Source organism: Triticum dicoccoides, chromosome 7B, assembly GCF_002162155.2.
Source record: "Triticum dicoccoides isolate Atlit2015 ecotype Zavitan chromosome 7B, WEW_v2.0, whole genome shotgun sequence".
In the NCBI taxonomy this organism is placed as follows: Eukaryota; Viridiplantae; Streptophyta; class Magnoliopsida; order Poales; family Poaceae; genus Triticum; species Triticum dicoccoides.
Genome location: NC_041393.1, coordinates 649,863,025 through 649,883,297, shown reverse-complemented (window position 1 = coordinate 649,883,297; position 20,273 = coordinate 649,863,025). Strand labels below are relative to the sequence as shown.

Genomic DNA, 20,273 nt, shown 5'->3' with positions numbered 1-20,273 from the left:
TGTGTATGTGATGTATGTGGCTAGAATTTGCTAAATATATATGTTAAAAATGTTTTTTTGTTCATAGAAAGTTTTTTGTTCATATATAGAAAGTTACAATTTTAGAAAAGTTTTATATATGCAAAAGTTACAATTTTATAAAAAGAAGGATAGGAAAGAAGAAAATAAGAAGAGGAAAGAAAGAAGAAGAGGAGAGGAAAAGAAGAGGAGAAATAAATAAGAAGAAGAAAAAAGAAGAAAAAGAAGAGGAGAAGAAGAAAGGAACAAAGAAGAAGAAGAAAAAATAGAAAAAAAATTCTATTTTTTCTTCTTCTCCTCTTTTTTTTCTTTTTTTTCTTCTTCTTCTTCCTTCTTCCTTCTTCCTCTTTTCTTCCTTTTCCTTAATTATTTTCCTTTCTCGAGGGAGAAGAAGAAAAAGAAGAGGAGAAGAAGAAAGAAAGGAATAGAGGAGAAAGAAGAAACTTCAACACGAGGGGGACGGGTACCGATACCCCCTCCCCGATAACATTATTTTCCCATGTATATGTATGTCGCGTCGTTGTCGATATAACCCCCTCTAGATAACTTCGACATGAGGGGCGGTTGATATATATACCCCCTCTCGACCGTGATAACTTATACAACGGCAGCACCCCCCTCGGCCCTCTCGCTCGACCAAAACTCTCGAGGACACCCAAACCCTAGATAGAAAACGATGCTGGTCTCCTACCCCCTCCCGCCGCGCCCCTACCCGACAAATTAACTCTCTCGAGGCCACCCAAATTTACCAAGTTAAAAGAGCGTTGTCGTCGAGGCCACCCCAAACCCTTGAAGCGTTGTGTCGAGGCGACCCCAAACCCTAGAGAAGCAGCGTCGAGGCCACTAGCATGATTCCTTATTGTGATTAGCTAGCTAATTATACGTTTGCCACTAATATATATATATATATCCATCTGTACCATGTTTGAATAATAATTGACATGTTGTAAATATTTGCAGAAACTATGGAGCACTCCCGAGACGAAGAAACAGAAGTGATGTTGCGCAAGAGGGCTATGTTCATGATGGCTACAGTGACCCAATGGAGGTACAAGAAGGAGACCGTGCTGACTGCTTCGGTGACCGAACCGAGTCCGGCCAGGTATATATATATTAGTTAAGCCCGTGCTGACTAGTTAATTGATGCATTCATTGTTTTGGTATATGTACACATATTAATGAACTCTCGTCTTTCTTCCTTTTTCTAGCCCTCCGGGTCGAGCACAACTTCGGTAAGGAGACGAGGCCCGAAGAAAAAGTTGAGCTCGGATGAAAAGTTTGAGATCATAGAAATCGCGCCCGACGGCGAACCGATTGAACCCATCCGGATAAAGCGCGCATTTTATGCTCAGTGCGGGGTTCTTGTTAGGGACAAGATCCCGATCAGCATCCACCAATGGTATAAGCCTAAAGAGGAAGACCCTGAGGTGTCTTATGTCAATGATATGCAGAAAGAAGATCTTTGGACTCAGGTGAAGGCAAATTTCACCCTACCACCAGAGGAGGATCCGGAGAACCCAGTTAAAGAGCAATTAATCAAGTCTTGTGCTCTTAAGAAGATGGCAACCTATTCAGGAGGTGGAGGAAAGAGCTGAACAAGTTTGTCGACAAAAAAAAGACACCAGAATTCATCGACAAATATGAGAAGATCAAAGATCACTGGCCCGCATTTGTGGCCCACAAGACATCAGAAAAGAGTAAGAAGATGTCGGCGACAAACAAGCAAAATGCTGCGAAGAAGATGCTTCACCATCGCACGGGGTCAGGTGGCTACCTCAAAGCCCGGCCTAAATGGTCCAAGGCTAAGAATGATCTGCTTGAAAAAGGGATCGAACCAGAGACAATCTACTGGCCAGGCCGTTGCCGGACTTGGTTCTTCGGGGCTGGCGGAACCTTGGACCCTGTATCAGGGAACTATCGTTAGACGGACGAGCAACTGCAAATACCAGTCAAGAACCTTCGGCACTATATCGATGCAGCGCAGCGAGGGATGTTCGTTCCAGACAGGGAGAAGGACGAGCTCACAATGCCCCTCGGGAATCCTGAGCACCCTGGACGTACACGAGGCACGCCAGGCTCCATTCCGTGGAAGGTTGGTTTTCTGGACGCATGGGGTTACAAAACCCACGAGAGGAGGAAGAAACTGGAGCAGGGCCAACTGCAGGCGCTGCACGAAATGGTAATGGGGCTAGAGGAACGAGAAGGGGAACGAGAAGCAGCAGATCGCAGCAAACGACCTACCGAAGCTTCCCCCGAAGCTACCCCGCCATCTCAGCAGAGAAGCAGCGTGGCTTTCACCGAGCTGCTTCAGCCAGAGCATGTCTTGACGGCTCCTGCCAGCTATCCCGTGGATTATATCACGGAGTCTCAAAATTGCCACATTATGGCGCGATGGATGAATTTGAAGGTCAAGGCGGCTGTTGGCTCTGTTTATCCTGCTGGACCCGGCGCAACTTATCACTGCTGGCCGATTCCAGAAGGATATGCTAAGGTGATGGTGGATGAAATAACGGAGGGATTTGAGGACCTCCTGCTTGACCACCCTACTGGTGAAGGGGAGACTAGGCTGGGTTCTGCTCTGAACACTCCATGCCTATGGTGGAAGGAGCTCATCAACGTTCCGAACTGGACGCCTCCGCCTCCTCCTTCTCCGGCGAGTCAGGGCACTCCGCCTCCTCCACCGCCTCCTCCTCTGGTGAGTGACGATCAGGGCACGCGTGGTGGCACTCCGCCTCCTTCTCCGCCTGCGCCGGCGCTCCCGAGCAGCCAGCAGCCTCCTCCTTCTCCGCCTCGCCAGCAAGGGCGGAAGAGACCCGCCGCCACCCCGGCTGCTCCGGCACGTCATAGTCCTTCTCCTCCGCCTCGTAAGCAAGAACGAAAGAAGATAGACGCCGCAACCGCTCTGTCTGCTCCAGCGTCTAGCAGCACAACCAGAGGCGGGAGGCAATACAGATACGGTCCACCTCTCAAGCCTCTAGAGAAGTTACCGTACGAGAGGACCGAGGAGGAAAACGATACGATCGTGCGGACCCACGTGAAGGAGTTCTTTGAAGGGGTGAAAGCAAAGAGACATCCACCTCCAGAGAAGAAGGTAGATCCGGTGAAAGCAAAGCGCACTCTCGATGCCCTGAGGAAACCGGCAAAGTCTCCACCGAGAACCAACTATGAGCGCATTACTGAACAGACATATCTCCAAGCGGAGCGGTCGAAAAGTACTGTTAGACATCAAAGGTCAAGAGAACGAGCAGCTGAGAAAAAAATTGACCAGCTCGGCGAACAAGCAAACCAGTCGTGCCCCCCGCTCAATGTGTCTAGCGGCAACATCGTCGCTAATGCTCCGGGGATGGTGGACGGTTATGGCAATCTACAAGATTACCTGCCTGACGATGCACTTTCCGATTTCATGGAGGTGGACAAACACAGATACGAGTACGGGAAGCCTCTCGTCAAAGATGAAAAATCTCTAACAACGATGATGCGAAGATTCCATACTTGGTACATCAAAACCTGCAGAGAGTCTGAGGGGACGAATAGTTTGTATCAGCACATTAAAGAGGAGCACGACCTCGTTGGAATTGATCTGTTGTGTGTTCCATTTAAGGAGTTCTTCGCGTTCTTCAATCAAAACGCCCTCGACAAATTAATGGTCTTTTGCTACTGCATGTAAGTACTATTTCTGTCATTAAGTCTCTATATATAGCTCGGCTCTTTCATTGCATGTATTTATAATTAATTATCCTCAATATATTCTGCAGATTGAAGATCGTCGAGTGCAAAAAACAAGAAATTTATGATATTGGGTTCATTAACACAAATATCATAGATGAATTTCTGGTTAAAAATCACGTCAAAGAGGCCGAGGACAACTTGCTACAATTGTTGATCAAAAATCAAAACAAAGATACCATACTCTTTCCTTACAACGGCAAGTGAGTGTTACTGTCGTGTGCATATTCGGTTTCCCTAATTACTCGAGCGAGGTTATAGTAATGTAATTGATGAGTTATGCATGTGTGCACAGGTACCACTATGTTCTTCTGGAGATTAAGCTTGAGCGTGGACTAGTAACCGTCTTAGACTCGAGACGGAAAGATCCCGAAACCTATGCGGACATGACTGAAATGCTCAACAAGTAAGTTCAATCGATCATTATCGCACCATATTGGCAACTTTTTGTTCATTTCCTGATATCTCAAGTAATAATAATTATTTTCTTTGTCTTGCAGGGTTTGGAAACAGTTCACCGCAGAAGCTCCGGGACTGCCGAAGGAGCTGTGATATACATCCCCGAAAGTAAGTACTACTGGCTAGCTAGTTGCGCGCATCTCCTGTTGATTCTATAGCTATAATTTCATCAATGCCATTTATAATGCTTCATTATCAGTTTGATTGAATCTAGTTCTCGTAAAGTGCTTGTGGAAGGAACAAGGGAATGATTTCTGTGGATACTACGTGTGCGAGTTCATCCACAACGCGACTTTGAAAAACAAGCGGGGCTACTCTCAAAGACAATATGAAGTGCGTAAGCAATAATATTCACAATTTCATTTTGTTACACCATCATTTCTGTTGAGTTTCATTCATATATATGTATTAATTAACCCCCTTCTTCAAATTAGACGTGGCATATGCGGAATGAACTCCTAGAACCAGATCGCATGAAAGCAATTCAAGAGGAATTGGTGGGATTCTTTCTTGACCACGTCATCAATAAAGTCGGAGAATACCATGTGGAAGTTGATTTCAATTGCTAGGGGATTGTAATTAAGAGATCTTACATATTGTACATGTATGTAGCCAGTAGCGTCGGATATATGATACGAAAACTTGTTGTTCGACCAATCTCTCGGAGAAGGAGAGGTCGATCAATCACTTCTCTCGGTATGCATGACGAACTTCTGTACTCAATGGTTCCCTTCATTTTCTTACTAGCTAGCGTGTCGAGGGCCTCTCTATGTATATAGTATGTAGCGTCGACCAAGCACGGACATAAGAGAGGACACTTCTCTCTATTAATTAGCTAGCTAACACAATATATGAAACACCTAAATTAACCCCCCAAAACCCCCAACCCCCCACCCTTTCAAAAAAAAACCCTAGCCACTGAAATGCTGACGCGTGGATGCCTTTTGGTCCCGGTTGGTGCCACCAACCGGGACGAAAGGCCCCCCTGCCTGGGCTCGGCGCACCGCCCACGTGGAGGACCATCTGTCCCGGTTCGTGTTTGAACCGGGACTAAAGGGGGTAGGTATTAGTAACAACCCAATAGTCCCAGTTCATGAACCGGGACTAAAGGCCCTTACGAAGCGGGACAAATGCCCCCTTTTCTACTAGTGCATTGTTCCACAGCCGGCCGATCCCCCCGAACGTCTTCAAGGTTTCCGTGGCCAGTGTCAAACCGGGCCACAAGAATTTGCCTCCTCTAATACTAGTGGGGGATGACGACGAGACCCCGCGGCGGCTTGGTGATTGTTGCAATGGGTGGGTCATGTTGTGGCCAAAGAGTTTGCTTCGTCTGGAGGCGGCCGGGAGCACACCCACGAGCACGCAGCCTCAGCAAGGTACGAACATGAACACCCCACCTACCCAATTAGCGTCGGGTGTCGGGTTGGGTGATAGCGGACGGGGTAAGGAGGAGGCTCCATTAGTCGCTGATGACGTCGCCATGGATGAGGATGAGGATGACGATGGCGATGAACAGTATGTCTATACTAGCGCCTCCTCAGGGTTTGAGCGTCATGAGTCGGTGCCTGAATTACCGTCTCAACATATTATGGACGACCTTCCGGTAATAAAGAAGTCTAGGAAGAGAGAGAGGAAAGGAAAAAAAGCTGATTCTATGATCCAGCCCCCTCAGCAGCCTCGGCTTCAGGACCGTATAGATATCCCCGATGCGGATAAATGGCATATGCCCGGTCAACCAATCCTACCTGCAACAGTGCTACGGGCCAGATTCGACGATCTAAGGAGACTTCATGACGATGTGCTGCGGGTAGAGAAAGGCCTCATCGCCTCGAAAGATCCAGGATACCCACTCTACATGGTTAACGTTCCACGGCAAATGTCGTACGTCGACAGCTTCCCCGCGAATAAGTTCTTCCTCCGATTCGATTACATATTCGACATGTTTCACGTGAAGAAGCTGGATTTTACGTTTGTCCGCCTTTATGCCTTGCACCTGAACTACATCATTGGGGTTGAGCAGATACGTCATATCTATGTCGCTGACCCGTACTACATGCACGAGGGCTTCTTGGGAATCTGCGCAGAGCACCATGAATACGCGAGGGATTACATCGTCAGTTTCATGCTCGCCAATAAGGACAAGGAGGCGATTCTCGTGCCTTATCATCCCGTGTAAGTTATCCGCGCTGCTATCCTTCCTTCGATTTCAATAATTCATTTGCACGGTGGAGGCTAATTAATTTGAGGTGTACTTATTTTGCGCAGCGGCGGGCACGCCGTCCATCATCCTCTACCCCCGATTCTCCCACGCTCTTTACTTGGACTCGTCGAAGAACATTCACAAAAAGGATTACACCCACATCAAAGATGTTCTCAATAGTGCTATGTTTTACTACCAAGCAAGGGGTAGAGAGGTTAGGGACAAGAAGAGAAGGGGCGGCAGGGTCGCCTTCAGCCATAAGACCGACTTCCGCTGCATCCAGCAACCGAATGATTCTCTTAATGATAGATTCTATGTCCTACACCACATGCTGGAGTATAGACGGGATCACCAGAACCTTCACATGTCACCTAGATCTGGCGATGCCCATATTCTGCAATGGGCAAAGGACATAGGAGATATCGAGGATCATCGACTTCGAGCTGAGTTCTATAACATCCAGTGCGAACTTGCCCAAATCATCATGAAGGAGGTCGTCAGAAAAACAGGGATGTTCTACAGAGAAGGACAAATGTCGCGGGAAGATGTCCGAACATGGATAACCTCTCAGTGTCTTGACATGAAGCCTTTCACTAAGCTTGAGGACTATCTCCCTGACATGGATGGATGGCACGACATGGTGGAGTGATTGTCGATATATGACAATGTGTCCGTTTAGTCCATACTTTCAGTATGACAAAACTTTGAGTTATGCACAGTGAACTTTATTTGTGATGTAATTAAACCGTCCTCCTCCTCAACTAACGAAAATCACTCTAGTTAGGGCATTTTGGGTACGATGAACTTTGTTATTTATGCTTATGATATGTTGTTTCTATTTTTGCCAAGTCTGTCTCTTTCTGTTGCTCAACTATATATGTTGCATATCATCGACTCATGTGATGATGCAGGTGCATAGATCATAGATGGCGAAGAAGTGCTACACTAGGAGTATATATACGACAAGTGGCCGGAGTGTCAGGCCCAGGTGTACCGGTTTCCGGTTTCCGAGCGACAGGCAGTAGTTAGTTTAGGTTCACGCTAATGCGAGAGAGGGATACGAACTCGTGTAATCAAAGTGATAGCTCTTCTCGCGTATATCATTGTTTAGATGGATGACGATGTATTTGCAAATAATCGAGACTTGTATCGCTATTTTCAAGATTGATGACGAGAGACCACTTTGTGTTGGATGATGATTATGATGATGACATGATTTGATGAGACTAATTGTATGTATATGCTATGATTACATTTGTATGTGTATGATATGCAAAAGATTATTGTATAAAGCCTATTCAAATACAAAACAAATACAAAACAAATATGCAGGAAAAAAACTAATAAAACTAGTAGTAGCGAGGGGGGGAAATTTAGCAGCAGTGCCGCCTTACCAGTAGCGCTTCCCTGTAAACAGCGCTGCAGATAATAAAAGTAGCGCCCTTTTCTAAAGAGCCCTACAGCTATTCATGTATAGCAGTAGCGTGGGACAACAGGCGCTACTGCTATACATTAGCTGTAGCGCCTTATTAGTAGTGCCGGTCCCCGCGCTACTGAGAGGCCCAAAACCCGCGCTGCTGCTAGGCTTTTCCCTAGTAGTGTCACATGAACCGGCCTAGTGGGACTTGGGCCTTGTCATCCGTCTGACCCGCCCGCCGGGTCAGTCACAATGTCCAGGCGGGTTGCCCGTAAACCGCCAGGTCCGGGCGGGTCGCTAGTGAGTCGCCAAGCTCCAGCCAGGTCATATATCCGGCAGGTTACACCGCGGGGTATATCCACGATACGTGGTGTGAGTTCTCCCCTAATCCCGACCTTCTCCGTTAACATGGTATCAGATACCCCGGCCTGCTCAATCCCTTCGTGCAGGGCCCCGATTCTGCTTCCGCTGCCATGGACGGTGCTGGCGTCAACGATGTTTCCAACGCCGTGCCCCTAGCTGCTGCACCTCCACCTGGTCCCAGTGTGGCTCCTGCCGCGCCTGCTGCTCGGTTCCCGTCATGCCTCCGGCTCCCGTCGCGCCAGCCGCTCCCGCTCTCGCCGCACCACCCGCGGTTGTCCCGCCGGCTGTTGCCACCGCCTCACCGCTTCCCTCGTCGATCCTCCAGACCATTGACATTCGGCGTCATGTCCCCGTCACGCTCAATCTCCTCTTAGGGAACTATTCCTAGTGACGCTGGCACTTTGACATGGTCATCGGCATGTTCGGCCTCAGCGATCACGTCGACCACGAGGCGGTTCCCCGTCTCGACGTCCCTGAATGGCTGACGGCTGATCACGTCATGGTCCACCATCTCGCTAGAGCTCGTCGATGATGTGATGCAGCCTGACAATACCGCACTCGCTATCTGGGCCGCCATCGATGGATCTTCCGTGACAACCAACTCGCCCGCACCATGTACATCAACGCCGAGTACCATGCCCTCGTTCAAGGCGACCTGGCCGTGATACAGTACTGCACCAAGCTCAAGGGTTTCACCAATCAGCTGTGTGACCTCGACCAGTCGGTGACGGACATGCGCCAGGTGTTTCATCTCCTCCCGGGGCTCAATCGTTCCATGTCATGATCTTGCACATCATGTCGAAGGTGCCCCTCCCATGGATCCTTTCTTCAGGTGCACTCCTTTCTTCTTCTGGAGGAGCACCGTGCCGAGTAGACCGCACACCTGCAGTCCACGCACACCATCATCGCCGGGCGCGCTGCTCCGGCCCCCGTTCCCGTGCCCACCAACGACAACACCTCGTGGGCGCGGACGCGGTTGTCATCGCGGTCGTGGGAATGGCTCTGGCATGGCCCCGGCTCCTCCGACACCAACTTCAGCGCGCCCATCCTCCCTTCCCGCCCCCGCACCTTGTGCCAACTCCTGTACTGGTCTTGTCCAGGCCTGGCCGATGCCCTGGCACGCCCCGGGCTCTGGCGTCCTCAGGCCGCGCCCCAGCACGCCTCCTCAGCAGGCCATGCTCGCCGCGCCGACTCCGCTTGCGCTCCCACCGTACGGATACGGCGCGTCGGGCGTGCCGGCTAGCTATGTCTACCCCAGCACCGGCTACGGCCACCCTGGTGCCGAACCGTCCTCCTTGCCGTCACCGGCCTGGGATATGGCGTCGCTGCAGGCTGCCCTCCACAACGCCACCACTGGGCCCTCGTCGTCCGGCTCCACACCGGAGTGGTACCTCGACCGGTAATCTTCTTTCTGCCCAACCTTACCTCTTTGATTCTCAGGTGATTGTTGGGAGTGGCGAGTGCCCGCCGATCACACATGTCGGTACTGGCTCTCTCATCTCCGACACCTCGCCTATCCACCTTCACAATCTTCTTGTATGTCCCTCTCTCATCTGAAACCTTCTTTCCGCCCGTCAGTTGTGTCGTGACAATCCCATTTCCGTTGAGTTTGACATTTTTGGTTTCTCTGTCAAGGACATTCGAACCAAGGCGGTGATCCTCCGATGTAATTCTGGCGGCGATCTCTACCCCGTGGGCCATCCTTCACCATCTTCCGCATGATGGTTCGCCGGCATCATCACCACCGATTTCTAGCATGGAAGACTTATGCACCCCAGCCGTGCGTCGCTCGGTGCTCTTCCTCTCGAGTTCAGCAAGTCCGCGCCTCACGTCTGCCATGCGTGCCGCGTGGGCAAGCACACTCGTCTCCCGTTTCAATCATCTGCTAGTTGTAGTTTTTTTCCTTTTCAGTTGTTGCACCTTGATGTATGGGCCTCCCCTATTGTAAGCGTCTCGCACTATCAGTTTTCCCTGATTATACTCGATCATTACGCACATTATGTCTGGTCATTCCCTATCAAGCACAAGTCTGAAGTTTTTCAAATTCTGCTCGAGTTTCTTGCTTATGTTCAGACGCAATTTCAGCTGTCGATCCTAGCACTGCAGACTGACAACGGGCACGAGTTTGATAACTCTATCGTCCGCTTGCTCCTTGCTCGCCATGGCACCCACTTTAGCCTCACCTGCCCATACACTAGCCAGCAGAATGGCAAGGCGGAGCACGCGCTGCGCACGCTGAATGACGGCATGATTGCTCTGTTGATGCACGCCTCCATGCCTGCTCGCTTTTGGGCTGAAGCACTCAGCACCTCCACCTTCCTCCTGAAATGTCGTCCCTGCCACCCAACAAGCTGCGGTCCCCACATGAGCTCTTGCTCAGCTCTGCGTGTTTGGGTTCCTCCGCTATCCCAATCTCACCCCCACCTCTCACCACAAACTCGACACTCTCTCCTCCGTGTGCGTGTTCCTTGGCGACCCGCCGGACCACTATGGCTACTGCGGCTACCGATGCTTCGACCCCATCACCCGCCGTGTGATCACCTCTCGCCATGTCGTCTTCCATGAGCACGTGTTCCCCTTCGCTACTTCTTACCCTGCCTCGATCACACCACCACAACCGCCTGCTCCTTCAGCCACCGTTTTGCAGGTCCCGATCGTCGCCAGCTCGTCGAGCACGTGCGTCCTGCCCCCATCTCCTGATGTGGTGCACACGCTCCCTTCACGCGCGGCACCACCAGGTTCAACTACCACCGCCGGATCGGGATCGGGCAGCTCCGCGCCCTCATCCGTTGGCGCGCCGAGCCTCCCTTCAACATCCAACATCCGATCATCTCCGGACAGCATCTTCGATAGCGCGCCCCATGTTGGTGTCAAAACCGGCGGATCTCGGGTAGGGGGTCCCGAACTGTGCGTCTAAGGCTAATGGTAACAGGAGGCGGGGGACACAATGTTTACCCAGGTTCGGGCCCTCTCGATGGAGGTAATACCCTACTTCCTGCTTGATTGATCTTGATGATATGAGTATTACAAGAGTGGATCTACCACGAGATTGTAAAGGCTAAACCCTAGAAGCTATCCTATGATTATGATTGTTATCTTGATCTATCGACTAGCCCGGCCCTGGTTTATATAATGCACCAGAGGCTTAGGATAACAAGAGTCGTAGCCGAATACGCCGGTGGGGAGGAGTCCTTGTCTTGATCACCAAGTCTTGTGGAATCTTCCTCGTGTATGCATCAGCTGTCTGAACTAGCCTATGAGTATACGGCCATGGGGGTCCTCGGCCCAATCTAACTAATCGGGGGACGATGTAGTGAGTACCCCCTAGTCTGGGACACCGTCAGTAGCCCCCTGAACTGGTCTTCAAGTTGGGGACGCTCCTCGATTCTTCCGAACTGTTCTTCATCTTCGGTCGTCGGTCTTGAAAACTGGTTCAACAAATCTGCTCAGCTTCGATCTTGAGGATTACCGAAGTAAATCCAAAGAGTTTACACGTCGGGTATGCGAGGAGCCCCTTTAAGTTCTCGGCCTTTATCAATTCCTTGTTATTTTTATGTCACACCTCGGGTTTGAAGTTGTTCCCGGGCGGCAGTGTCCTCTTGCGTCCGAGCTCCAATGCCGAACTGCATTCGAGGTGTCTTTTGCAGCCGAGCACCAACGTCGGACTGCTTCCGAGCTCCAATGCCGGAATGTATCCGAGCTCCAATGCCGGACTATGTCCAAGATCCAACGTCGGACTGTATCCGAGCTCCAACACCAGATTATATCCGAGGTGTCATAGATCACCTTGGTTCAAAAAAGTTGAAAGAGTTTAGCTAAGCTTAATACCGTAAATGCCCTCTATGGAGCCAGCAACTGGTGCCCGAGCTTTGTGCTGGACTGCTTTCGAGGTGGTGCACCACCTTGGCCACGGGCCGAATTTTATGAATTTAATTCCGAATTGTGCAATGTAATCTCTGACGGGATGTATAGCCAGTAGCCCTCAAGGTGCGTGTTGGCCTAATATTCGGGATGCACCTGAAGGGTAAAATCAAACCATTGACCCCAGTAGCCCCTGAGACTCAGGTCTATTCGTGAAATCGGCCTGAGGATTAATTCCCAGCTCGGCAGCATACTTACGAATAGAAACACGGTGTAATATATTAGGGAAAATAGTGATCGGTGAACAGGCCCTTGATAGAGGTTCTTGAGAAGTCGCCATAATATATTAGCTTGATACCGGATAGGTCTAGATGGTACCTATTGTTGTCTGACGCGTTTGCGCATAGTTCGGTCAAGCCGAACAATGAGCACTTTGAATTTTCTGCATTGAATAGGCAATGCAGCAGCCCTCGAGACACTGGTCGGGTGGCAACACCAGATCAGGGGATCGATGTACCCCTTTAATATTCGTAAATGATAAGCACGAAGCCCAGTAGCCCTCGAGCCTTAGTGTGGGAACGGGTGGCCGAATTAAGGATCGATATCCAGAGTAAAATCACAAAGTATGTGTAATGATTCTATGTATCCATATACTCTACATTATTAATGCTCGGATCCGCATTGTACAAAACTTTGTTGACCGACCATCCGCTTCAACCTCCTCGGCGAGCAGCCGAGGAGTGTTTGTCCTACTTTATTAAGCCTTTATGAGGGCAAAGATTTATGGCAAACAAGGCAAGCCGGCCATATAGTTTTATAAACAAAGATACGCGGAGAGATATGTTATATTACTTTTTAACGTAAGAAACATCTTCCAAAGAAAATAGTCCCGCTATCGGTTCCTTTCTTTGGGTTGTCATGCTAAGCATGATCATGAAACCTCAGCTCCGATCAATGTGGGAGCAAAATATTGAGGATTTAGTTCGGGGAAAGTTCCCGAATTCTATGGTATTAATGAACCAAAATTTTCACTTCCGTCATTGCCGACCAATGTGATCCTTTAAGATTGCTATCTTTCAGCTTCACCCAGTCTGAGGTACTAATTCGGATGACCCGGTAGTAACAATCACAGAGGTGCTCCCTTTACCACCTAGCCGAACAATCGGGAACATAGGGGTAAGCACAGGAGCCAGGCAACCCAGCTTGGCGAAAATATTAAGTCAAATTGATGCATATTTATGGCTTTATAACGATGATTACGGAAGGCAACCCTTGTATATTAAATACAAACACCGATAATATGTTTATTTTGACTCCGTTGCGACCGTTTATCAGTTGAAAGTGGCCCATCGTCGGCTTCCACCCCCTTGTAGATACTACGCAGTGTGTTTCCGCAATAACAAGACAACCCTTAGCCGACGTCTCTGTGCCCGAAGGCGGTTGTGTTAGCGGAAACGAGGCAATCAGATATCCGGGCTTTATAACTTTCACTTAGTCATAGGAGCTTTAAACTGGGGAAGCTAGCTACGAGCCCTCGGTTAGTGTTCGGCGACAGCTGAGGTCAAGCCGTAAACACTTCGGCCAATCTTATGAACGGCCCATCATTTAACATAGTCATTGGATCACTGACCAGTTTGCGCTTATTGTGACAGTCAGTTTTCAGCTTTCTCCACTGAGGTGCTTAACCATGCGAGCTGGAAGCACAATCGCAGTGGTTCTCCCATTGCAAACCTAGCCGAACAAAGCAGAACATAGGAGGCAAGCATAGAAGCCGGGCAACCCAACTATTGACTGAAGGCACAATTCGAAACCGATGCATATATTGCAACATCCGAGAATGTTTTTTGCCAAACCTCTAAAGATGTCCGGCGTTGCACTGGAGACTTATGCTGGAAACACACAAATAGTTTAAGAGTGCTATAAGCTTGGGAAACCAAAAAAATGTTAGTAAAAACGTGACGTCCGAACAAGATCAAGTGTTCGGTGCCAATCCAAAAATTGGAAAAAAAATTATGCTTCTGTCGTGCTTTAACATGACACATCCGATCTCAAGACTTCACGCGGGTCAGCCAACGGCTTCAAGCTCCTTATCCCAAAGGCGGAGTACTTCTCCGAGGCCAATTCAGCGAACTAAACTCGAGCGGCTTTTAGAGAGAAGACATGCTATCCGGCTATTGACCATATACTCGAGTCAAAAAAGGAGCGGTAGAAAAAGACTTTGCAACGACAAAGAAGAAAACACATTTACTATAAAACAACTCATATAAATTTAAGAGCCCCCAAGTGACTTGGGTAAAAGAATTTTATGTATAATGATTGTATGTACCGAAGTACTTATATCATATATGTGTTCACCCAAACTTTAAACGCGTCTTAACCGACCGTCGGCTTCTCCCTCTTCGGTCAAGGGCCGAAAAGTGTTATGTACTCCACCTGTCGAGAATATCGACGGTGTTTCTGATAACCAGGCAATCGGGCCATAAGGCTGTAACAGACAAAGCGCGCTCAGGGAACTTATGCTATATTACTGACGAAGTGTAAGAAGCATCTTCGAAGAAAATAGTACCTCCGCCGATACCTTTCTTCATGTCTCATTGTTACTATGAGACTTGTGCAATAGATTTTTGGTACTCATGAGTTCCGTTGTTTGCCGACCATGATTGAAAACAATAAGAGCGCTAGCTTTCAGCTTCACCCAGTCTGAGGTCCGAGCTCGGATGACCCGATCGTGACAATCACAGAGGTGCTCCCTTTACTCCCTAGTCAAACAATCAGGAACATAGGGGTAAACACAGGAGTAAGGCAACCCAGCTTGCGGAACACTTAAGTCAATATGGTGCATATTGTGGCATAATACATGAACAAGGAACGAAGCCATACAAGTATAATCATATGCAAGAGGAAAAGTTTCATAAAGGAAGGACCCAAGTAAACGGGGTATTTGAATTTGTGTGTCACAAACAAAGTTTTGACAAGGAAATTTTTCACAAGCAACTTTTTGCCAAAAAAGTATAATGCTTGGTCAAACCGAACAAAATTTAAATCTTTGAGCATGAGAGCGACTTAGCTGGTTAATGTGTTCGGCATTGATGACGCGGTCCGAGCTTGATGCGGGGTAAGGTTCCATCCGCCAAGCCGGTCCCGAGGTGGCGGAGCGAAGGGCTCGGCACTCTGAAGTGGTGACATAGCACGGCCAATGTAGGTCGGCAGAGTGATGCCGAAGAGACCATGTGACGCAGTCAAAATCGATTATCTACACATGTAAAATAGTGCAGGCCAACAATAATAATATAAATATATAAAAATCCTCACGTAATTAATTTACGCAAAATAATTTATTTAAAGAGATGTGGCCTGGCGCCGAAGTTAATGTCGATGCAGGGCGTCGGCGTGATGCGGTAAAGGCGTGGCAAAGTCTGAATTCACAGGTCGGTCCGAGTTCCGGATGCGGCGTTCGCCGAACTTTGTATGAAAACTGACCGAACCACCACGCGGCCATCATTAATGCAGCCACCATTGGATAGACCTGCGTACAGATGATTGAACAACCCAGAGTAATAATTTCTTGGGAAAAATAAGCAAAAAATTGTTAGGGTTAATAGCACCAGGTTTATTTGTTGTAGCAATCCGAAGAAAGGTGACTCCCAAAATTGGGACTCGATCTGCACACCCATTGCCTGATGGACGATAAAGCGATGGCATCGCGATGCTGGCAAAGGTTGGCTCACCGAGGCAAAGCCCTCGGTCCAGCTAACGTGACAAAGCTCGCCGGCTAGTGACGCCGAAGTCACCGGAGTATGTTGATGAAGGGATGCGAAGCCCCCGGTCCAGACGAGGAGACGGAGCAGGTTGGTAAGGAGATGTTGCAGCTGCCATGTCAGCCGAGGTGTTGAAGTAGTTCGGCGTGATGAATATCGGCTCGATGAATCAATGTTTCGGCCATGCTGATGCAGGTCGTAACTTGTGACGTGGTCAATGCTGACTTAATGAAGTGACCGTGCGGCGATGCCGGTGTGCCCGCTCCGTGTAATCCGTGGGGCGGCGATGTTGGTGATGATTTATCCTTCGCGATGCTGAACTCTTGTTCGGCTTGCTGAGATGATGATCCGAAGAAGTTGAGCTATGATGAGCCGAAGAAGTTGAGCTTGGCTCAATAAAGCGACGACGTGTCTAGCGCAGGTCGGTAGCCGTAGAGCGTTGTCAGGCTGGTTTGACACCGGCGCGATGGTGAACACCATATTGGAAAAGACTTTAAAATTAGCGGGATGTGTTTAGGAACAAAACACAATATCCCACACAAAACTTTCTTCAAAAAGGATGTCCGAAATCCCGTTCATAAAAAAGATGAACTCGGGTCGGATTTGTTCTCGCGCAGAAAACAGATCTGAAAAGTGATGCACTAATCGCAAGATTCCCGGAGTTTGGACGGTTGGATCCAGCTGAAATTTTGAGGGGTGGTAGATATGGGAATTCCACAGCAGATGAATGGTTGGATCTTTCAAAAGACCTCCAAGCTGGGCTCTGGAGATCATGCCCTAAACTCGTCCAGATTCCCGTTCGGATTTGACACGGCTCCGGTATATCGTAGATTGTTAGAGATTCCTACATCGGAACTCGACCAAATTTTCCAGGATTGCTGTAGACTCAATTCTGCACAATTCCACTGAAGTGATCGTTAAAACGACACTCGAGGAGGCGGTGGCGGCAGATACAAGTTCGCTGTCCAGAAAAACAGCACGGACGCCCGAGGGCAATGTTGACGTTGAGTCCCCGAGCTCCATGGATGATTCCTCCATGATCTTGATAGAGATCGGAGTTGATGTTGATGAAGTCCCTCATCTGAACATGACGATCGGAGGCAGGGCATAGTCCTCAGTCAAGCCAAGGTGACAAGTCGAGCCGGTGACGAAAATGTCGACGTCGCAATTAATCTGCAGACAAGTCATTGATCCTTTAGTCGATCACACAGCAGAACTCTCAATGAAAGCACCAATGTCGGTGTCAAAACCGGCGGGTCTCGGGTAGGGGGTCCCGAACTGTGCGTCTAAAGCTAATGATAACAGGAGGTGGGGGACACAATGTTTACCCAAGTTCGGTCCCTCTCGATGGAGGTAATACCCTACTTCCTACTTTATTGATCTTGATGATATGAGTATTACAAGAGTGGATCTACCACGAGATCGTAAAGGCTAAACCCTAGAAGCTAGCCTATGATTATGATTGTTATCTTGATCTATCGACTAGCCCGGCCCTGGTTTATATAATGCACCAGAGGCCTAGGATAACAAGAGTCCTAGCCGAACACGCCGGTGGGGAGGAGTCCTTGTCTTGATCACCAAGTCTTGTGGAATCTTCCTCGTGTATGCATCAGCTGTCCGAACTAGCCTATGTGTGTACGGCCATGGGGATCCTCGACCCAATCTAACTGGTCGGGGGACGACGTAGTGAGTACCCCCTAGTCCGGGACACCGTCAACCCAACCACATTCAAATGTGGGATCTGGCTCCCGCGCGAGCTGCTCATGATCGTTGTCATCTTCACCTATCGCTGCCCCGTCGCTAGTGCCGCCAGCGGCCCCCTCCATGCCGGTGATGCTCGCGCAGCGCGTCATCTTTCGGCCCAATCCCAAGTAATACGATGCCGCCACCCCCGACACCTCGCCAGTTCCCGCCTCCGCCCGCGCTGCTATTCGAGATCCTCGGTGGCTCACCGCCATGCGGGACGAGTACGATGCACTAGTCCGCATCCGTACGTGGGAACTGGTCCCGCGTCCCGCCGACGCCAACCTCATCACCGGCAAATGGGTCTTCAAGCACAAGCTCAACTCCGACGGCTCCCTCGACCGCTACAAAGCCCGCTGGGTCGTGTGCGGCTTTCGCCAGCGCGCTGGCGTCGACTACGGCAAGCCTTCTCGCCGGTCATCAAGCTCGCCACCATCCGCGTCGTGCTTACGCTCGCCGCGTTGCGGGGCTGGCCTGTGCACCAACTCAACGTCTCCAACGCGTTTTTGCATGACACTTTGGACGAGGATGTCTTCTGTCTTCAACTTGCCAGCTTCGTCGACCCCGCTCGTCCTCAACTTGTATGCCGCCTCTCCAAGTCGTTGTACGGCTTGAAGGAGGCTCCCCGCGCCTGGTTCCTTCGCTTCGCGGGTTTTGACAAGACACTTGGCTTCTCCGCCACGCGCACGGACTCCTCCCTGTTCACACTCCGCCGCGGCTCGGACACGGCGTATCTTCTTCTCTACGTTGACGACATTGTGCTCACCGCGTCTACGCCGTCCATGCTCCAACGCATCATTGCCGGGCTCACTGGTGAGTTCGCGATGAAGGACCTCGGGCCTCTGCACTTCTTCTTGGGCATCAAGGTCACGCGCACGCCCGCGGGGTTTTTCCTTTGTCAACAACACTACGCAGAGGACGTGCTTGACCGTGCTGGCATGGACACCTACCGACCCTCTCCCACGCCCATCGACAACAAGGGCAAACTCCCAGCCGCCGACGGCCCCCGCGTGGATGATGCCTCCGCCTACCGCAACACCGTAGGCGCGCTGCAGTACCTCACCATCACCCGACCTGAGATCGCTTACGCCGTGTAGCAGGTCTGCCTGCATATGCATGACCTGCGCGAGTGCCATCTCGCCTTGCTCAAGCGTGTCCTGCGCTAAGTTCGCGGCACGGCACGCCTCGGTCTGCATCTGCGCGCCTCGCGCTCCCTGGATCTTCGCGCCTTCACCGAGCCGACTGGGCCGGCTGCCTAGACACAGGGCGTTCCACCTCTGGCTTCCGCATCTACCTCGGCGACACCCTCATTTCCTGGTCCTCCAAGCGCTAGGCGACGGTGTCTCGCTCCAGTGCGGAGGCCGAGTACCGCGATGTTGCCAATGCCATGGCCGAGTGCGTGTGGCTGCGTCAACTCCTTGGCGAGCTCTTCCTGCTAGTCGAGAAGGCGACCCTTGTCTACTGCGACAACGTGTCCGTGGTGTACCTCTCCATCAACCCCGTCCACCATCGCCGCACGAAGCATGTGGAGCTAGACATTCACTTTGTGCGCGAGCGCGTGGCCCTTGGCGAGTTCCGCGTTCTTCACATCCCCACGCGCCAAGGGGCTGCCTACGGATGCCTTCTGCGACTTCCGTTCTAGTCTTTGCGTCGCCGCTGCCGACGTCACGACTGCGGGGGGGCATTAGGAAGTAGTATGCCGTCGTGTATGCCCTCTGTATAGTCACCATGTACACGACGCACACCGGCTCGTGCAGCCAGATCGTGGCGCACGTCGGGTAGTTTCTCCACCCCATGATCTCCACTAGGTAGTCAGGTAGCGCTAAGCTGTACATATACCCCCTAGTCGATCAATGAGAATACGTGGTGTGAGTTCTCCCCTAATCCTGATCTTCTCCGTTAACACTGACTAATGTCCGGATAAACCTCTAGAGATTTTGGACACCGGGACCTCTGCGAACATTTGTTTACGAGCCCCGATGGCTAACGGGACGGAGGAGGCGGATATCCCCGCTTTTACCTTGTTGACCCGCGGCTGCTTACTGCTGAGCTATCGCTATCGCATACAAAAATGGTAGAGCTACCGCATATCACATCGCTGGTGCTGCAACCAGTACTCCTAGTCTCCTAGCTAGTAGGAAAAGGACTTGTAACTGCTTGCAACACCCGCCTCTAGAACACGCGTCTCCGTTGGTGTTAATCATCGGCCGAGGGAAATGTGGCTCTATCATTGCGGTGATGGTGAGAGGAATTGCAACTAAAAAATAATGCCTCAGAACTCTACTGCCTATCACAGAGGGAAAATGACCCGTGGACTAGCTACTACCTCGGGTACTTGCTTCACAAGTACTGCAAGAAAAGGACGTCTAACTGCTTGCAGCACCCGGATCCCTCTATATTTTTTTTTTTATTGTGGCCACCCTAAGAACACACGGCAGAGCAGGAGGGAAATGTGGCACGCGGGTGCCTCGCTCCCTGCTTCCTCGTTTAAGGTGGCCGGCTTGCTCGTTTCAGCTGTGAAGGTAAAGACCAGTATGATCCAGTGCTTGATTATTGATCCTTTCCTACGTTGATTGGGTGGCTTGATTTGATCCAGCACTCAGTTTCTTGCTTTTCAGCTGCTCTCTGCTGGCTCTCTTCAGATGCTCTTCTCTGCTGGACAAACCATCTGGTTTGATTACCCCCTATGGTAAATAACCCAAGAACTTGCAGCCAAATCTCTCTCTCT

The 20,273-nt window shown here is 50.2% G+C and overlaps 1 protein-coding gene across 1 annotated transcript in view; it reads left to right on the top strand.

The window, feature by feature from the left end:
• Positions 1–18,932: 18,932 nt before the first annotated feature.
• LOC119339287 (aspartic proteinase CDR1-like) overlaps positions 18,933–20,273 on the top strand; it is a 4,832-nt gene continuing 3,491 nt past the window's right edge. Inside the window, exon 1 of the mRNA XM_037611404.1 lies at positions 18,933–19,113. Within this exon, the coding sequence (XP_037467301.1) occupies positions 18,933–19,113 (181 nt within the window). The remainder of the gene's footprint in view (positions 19,114–20,273) is intronic.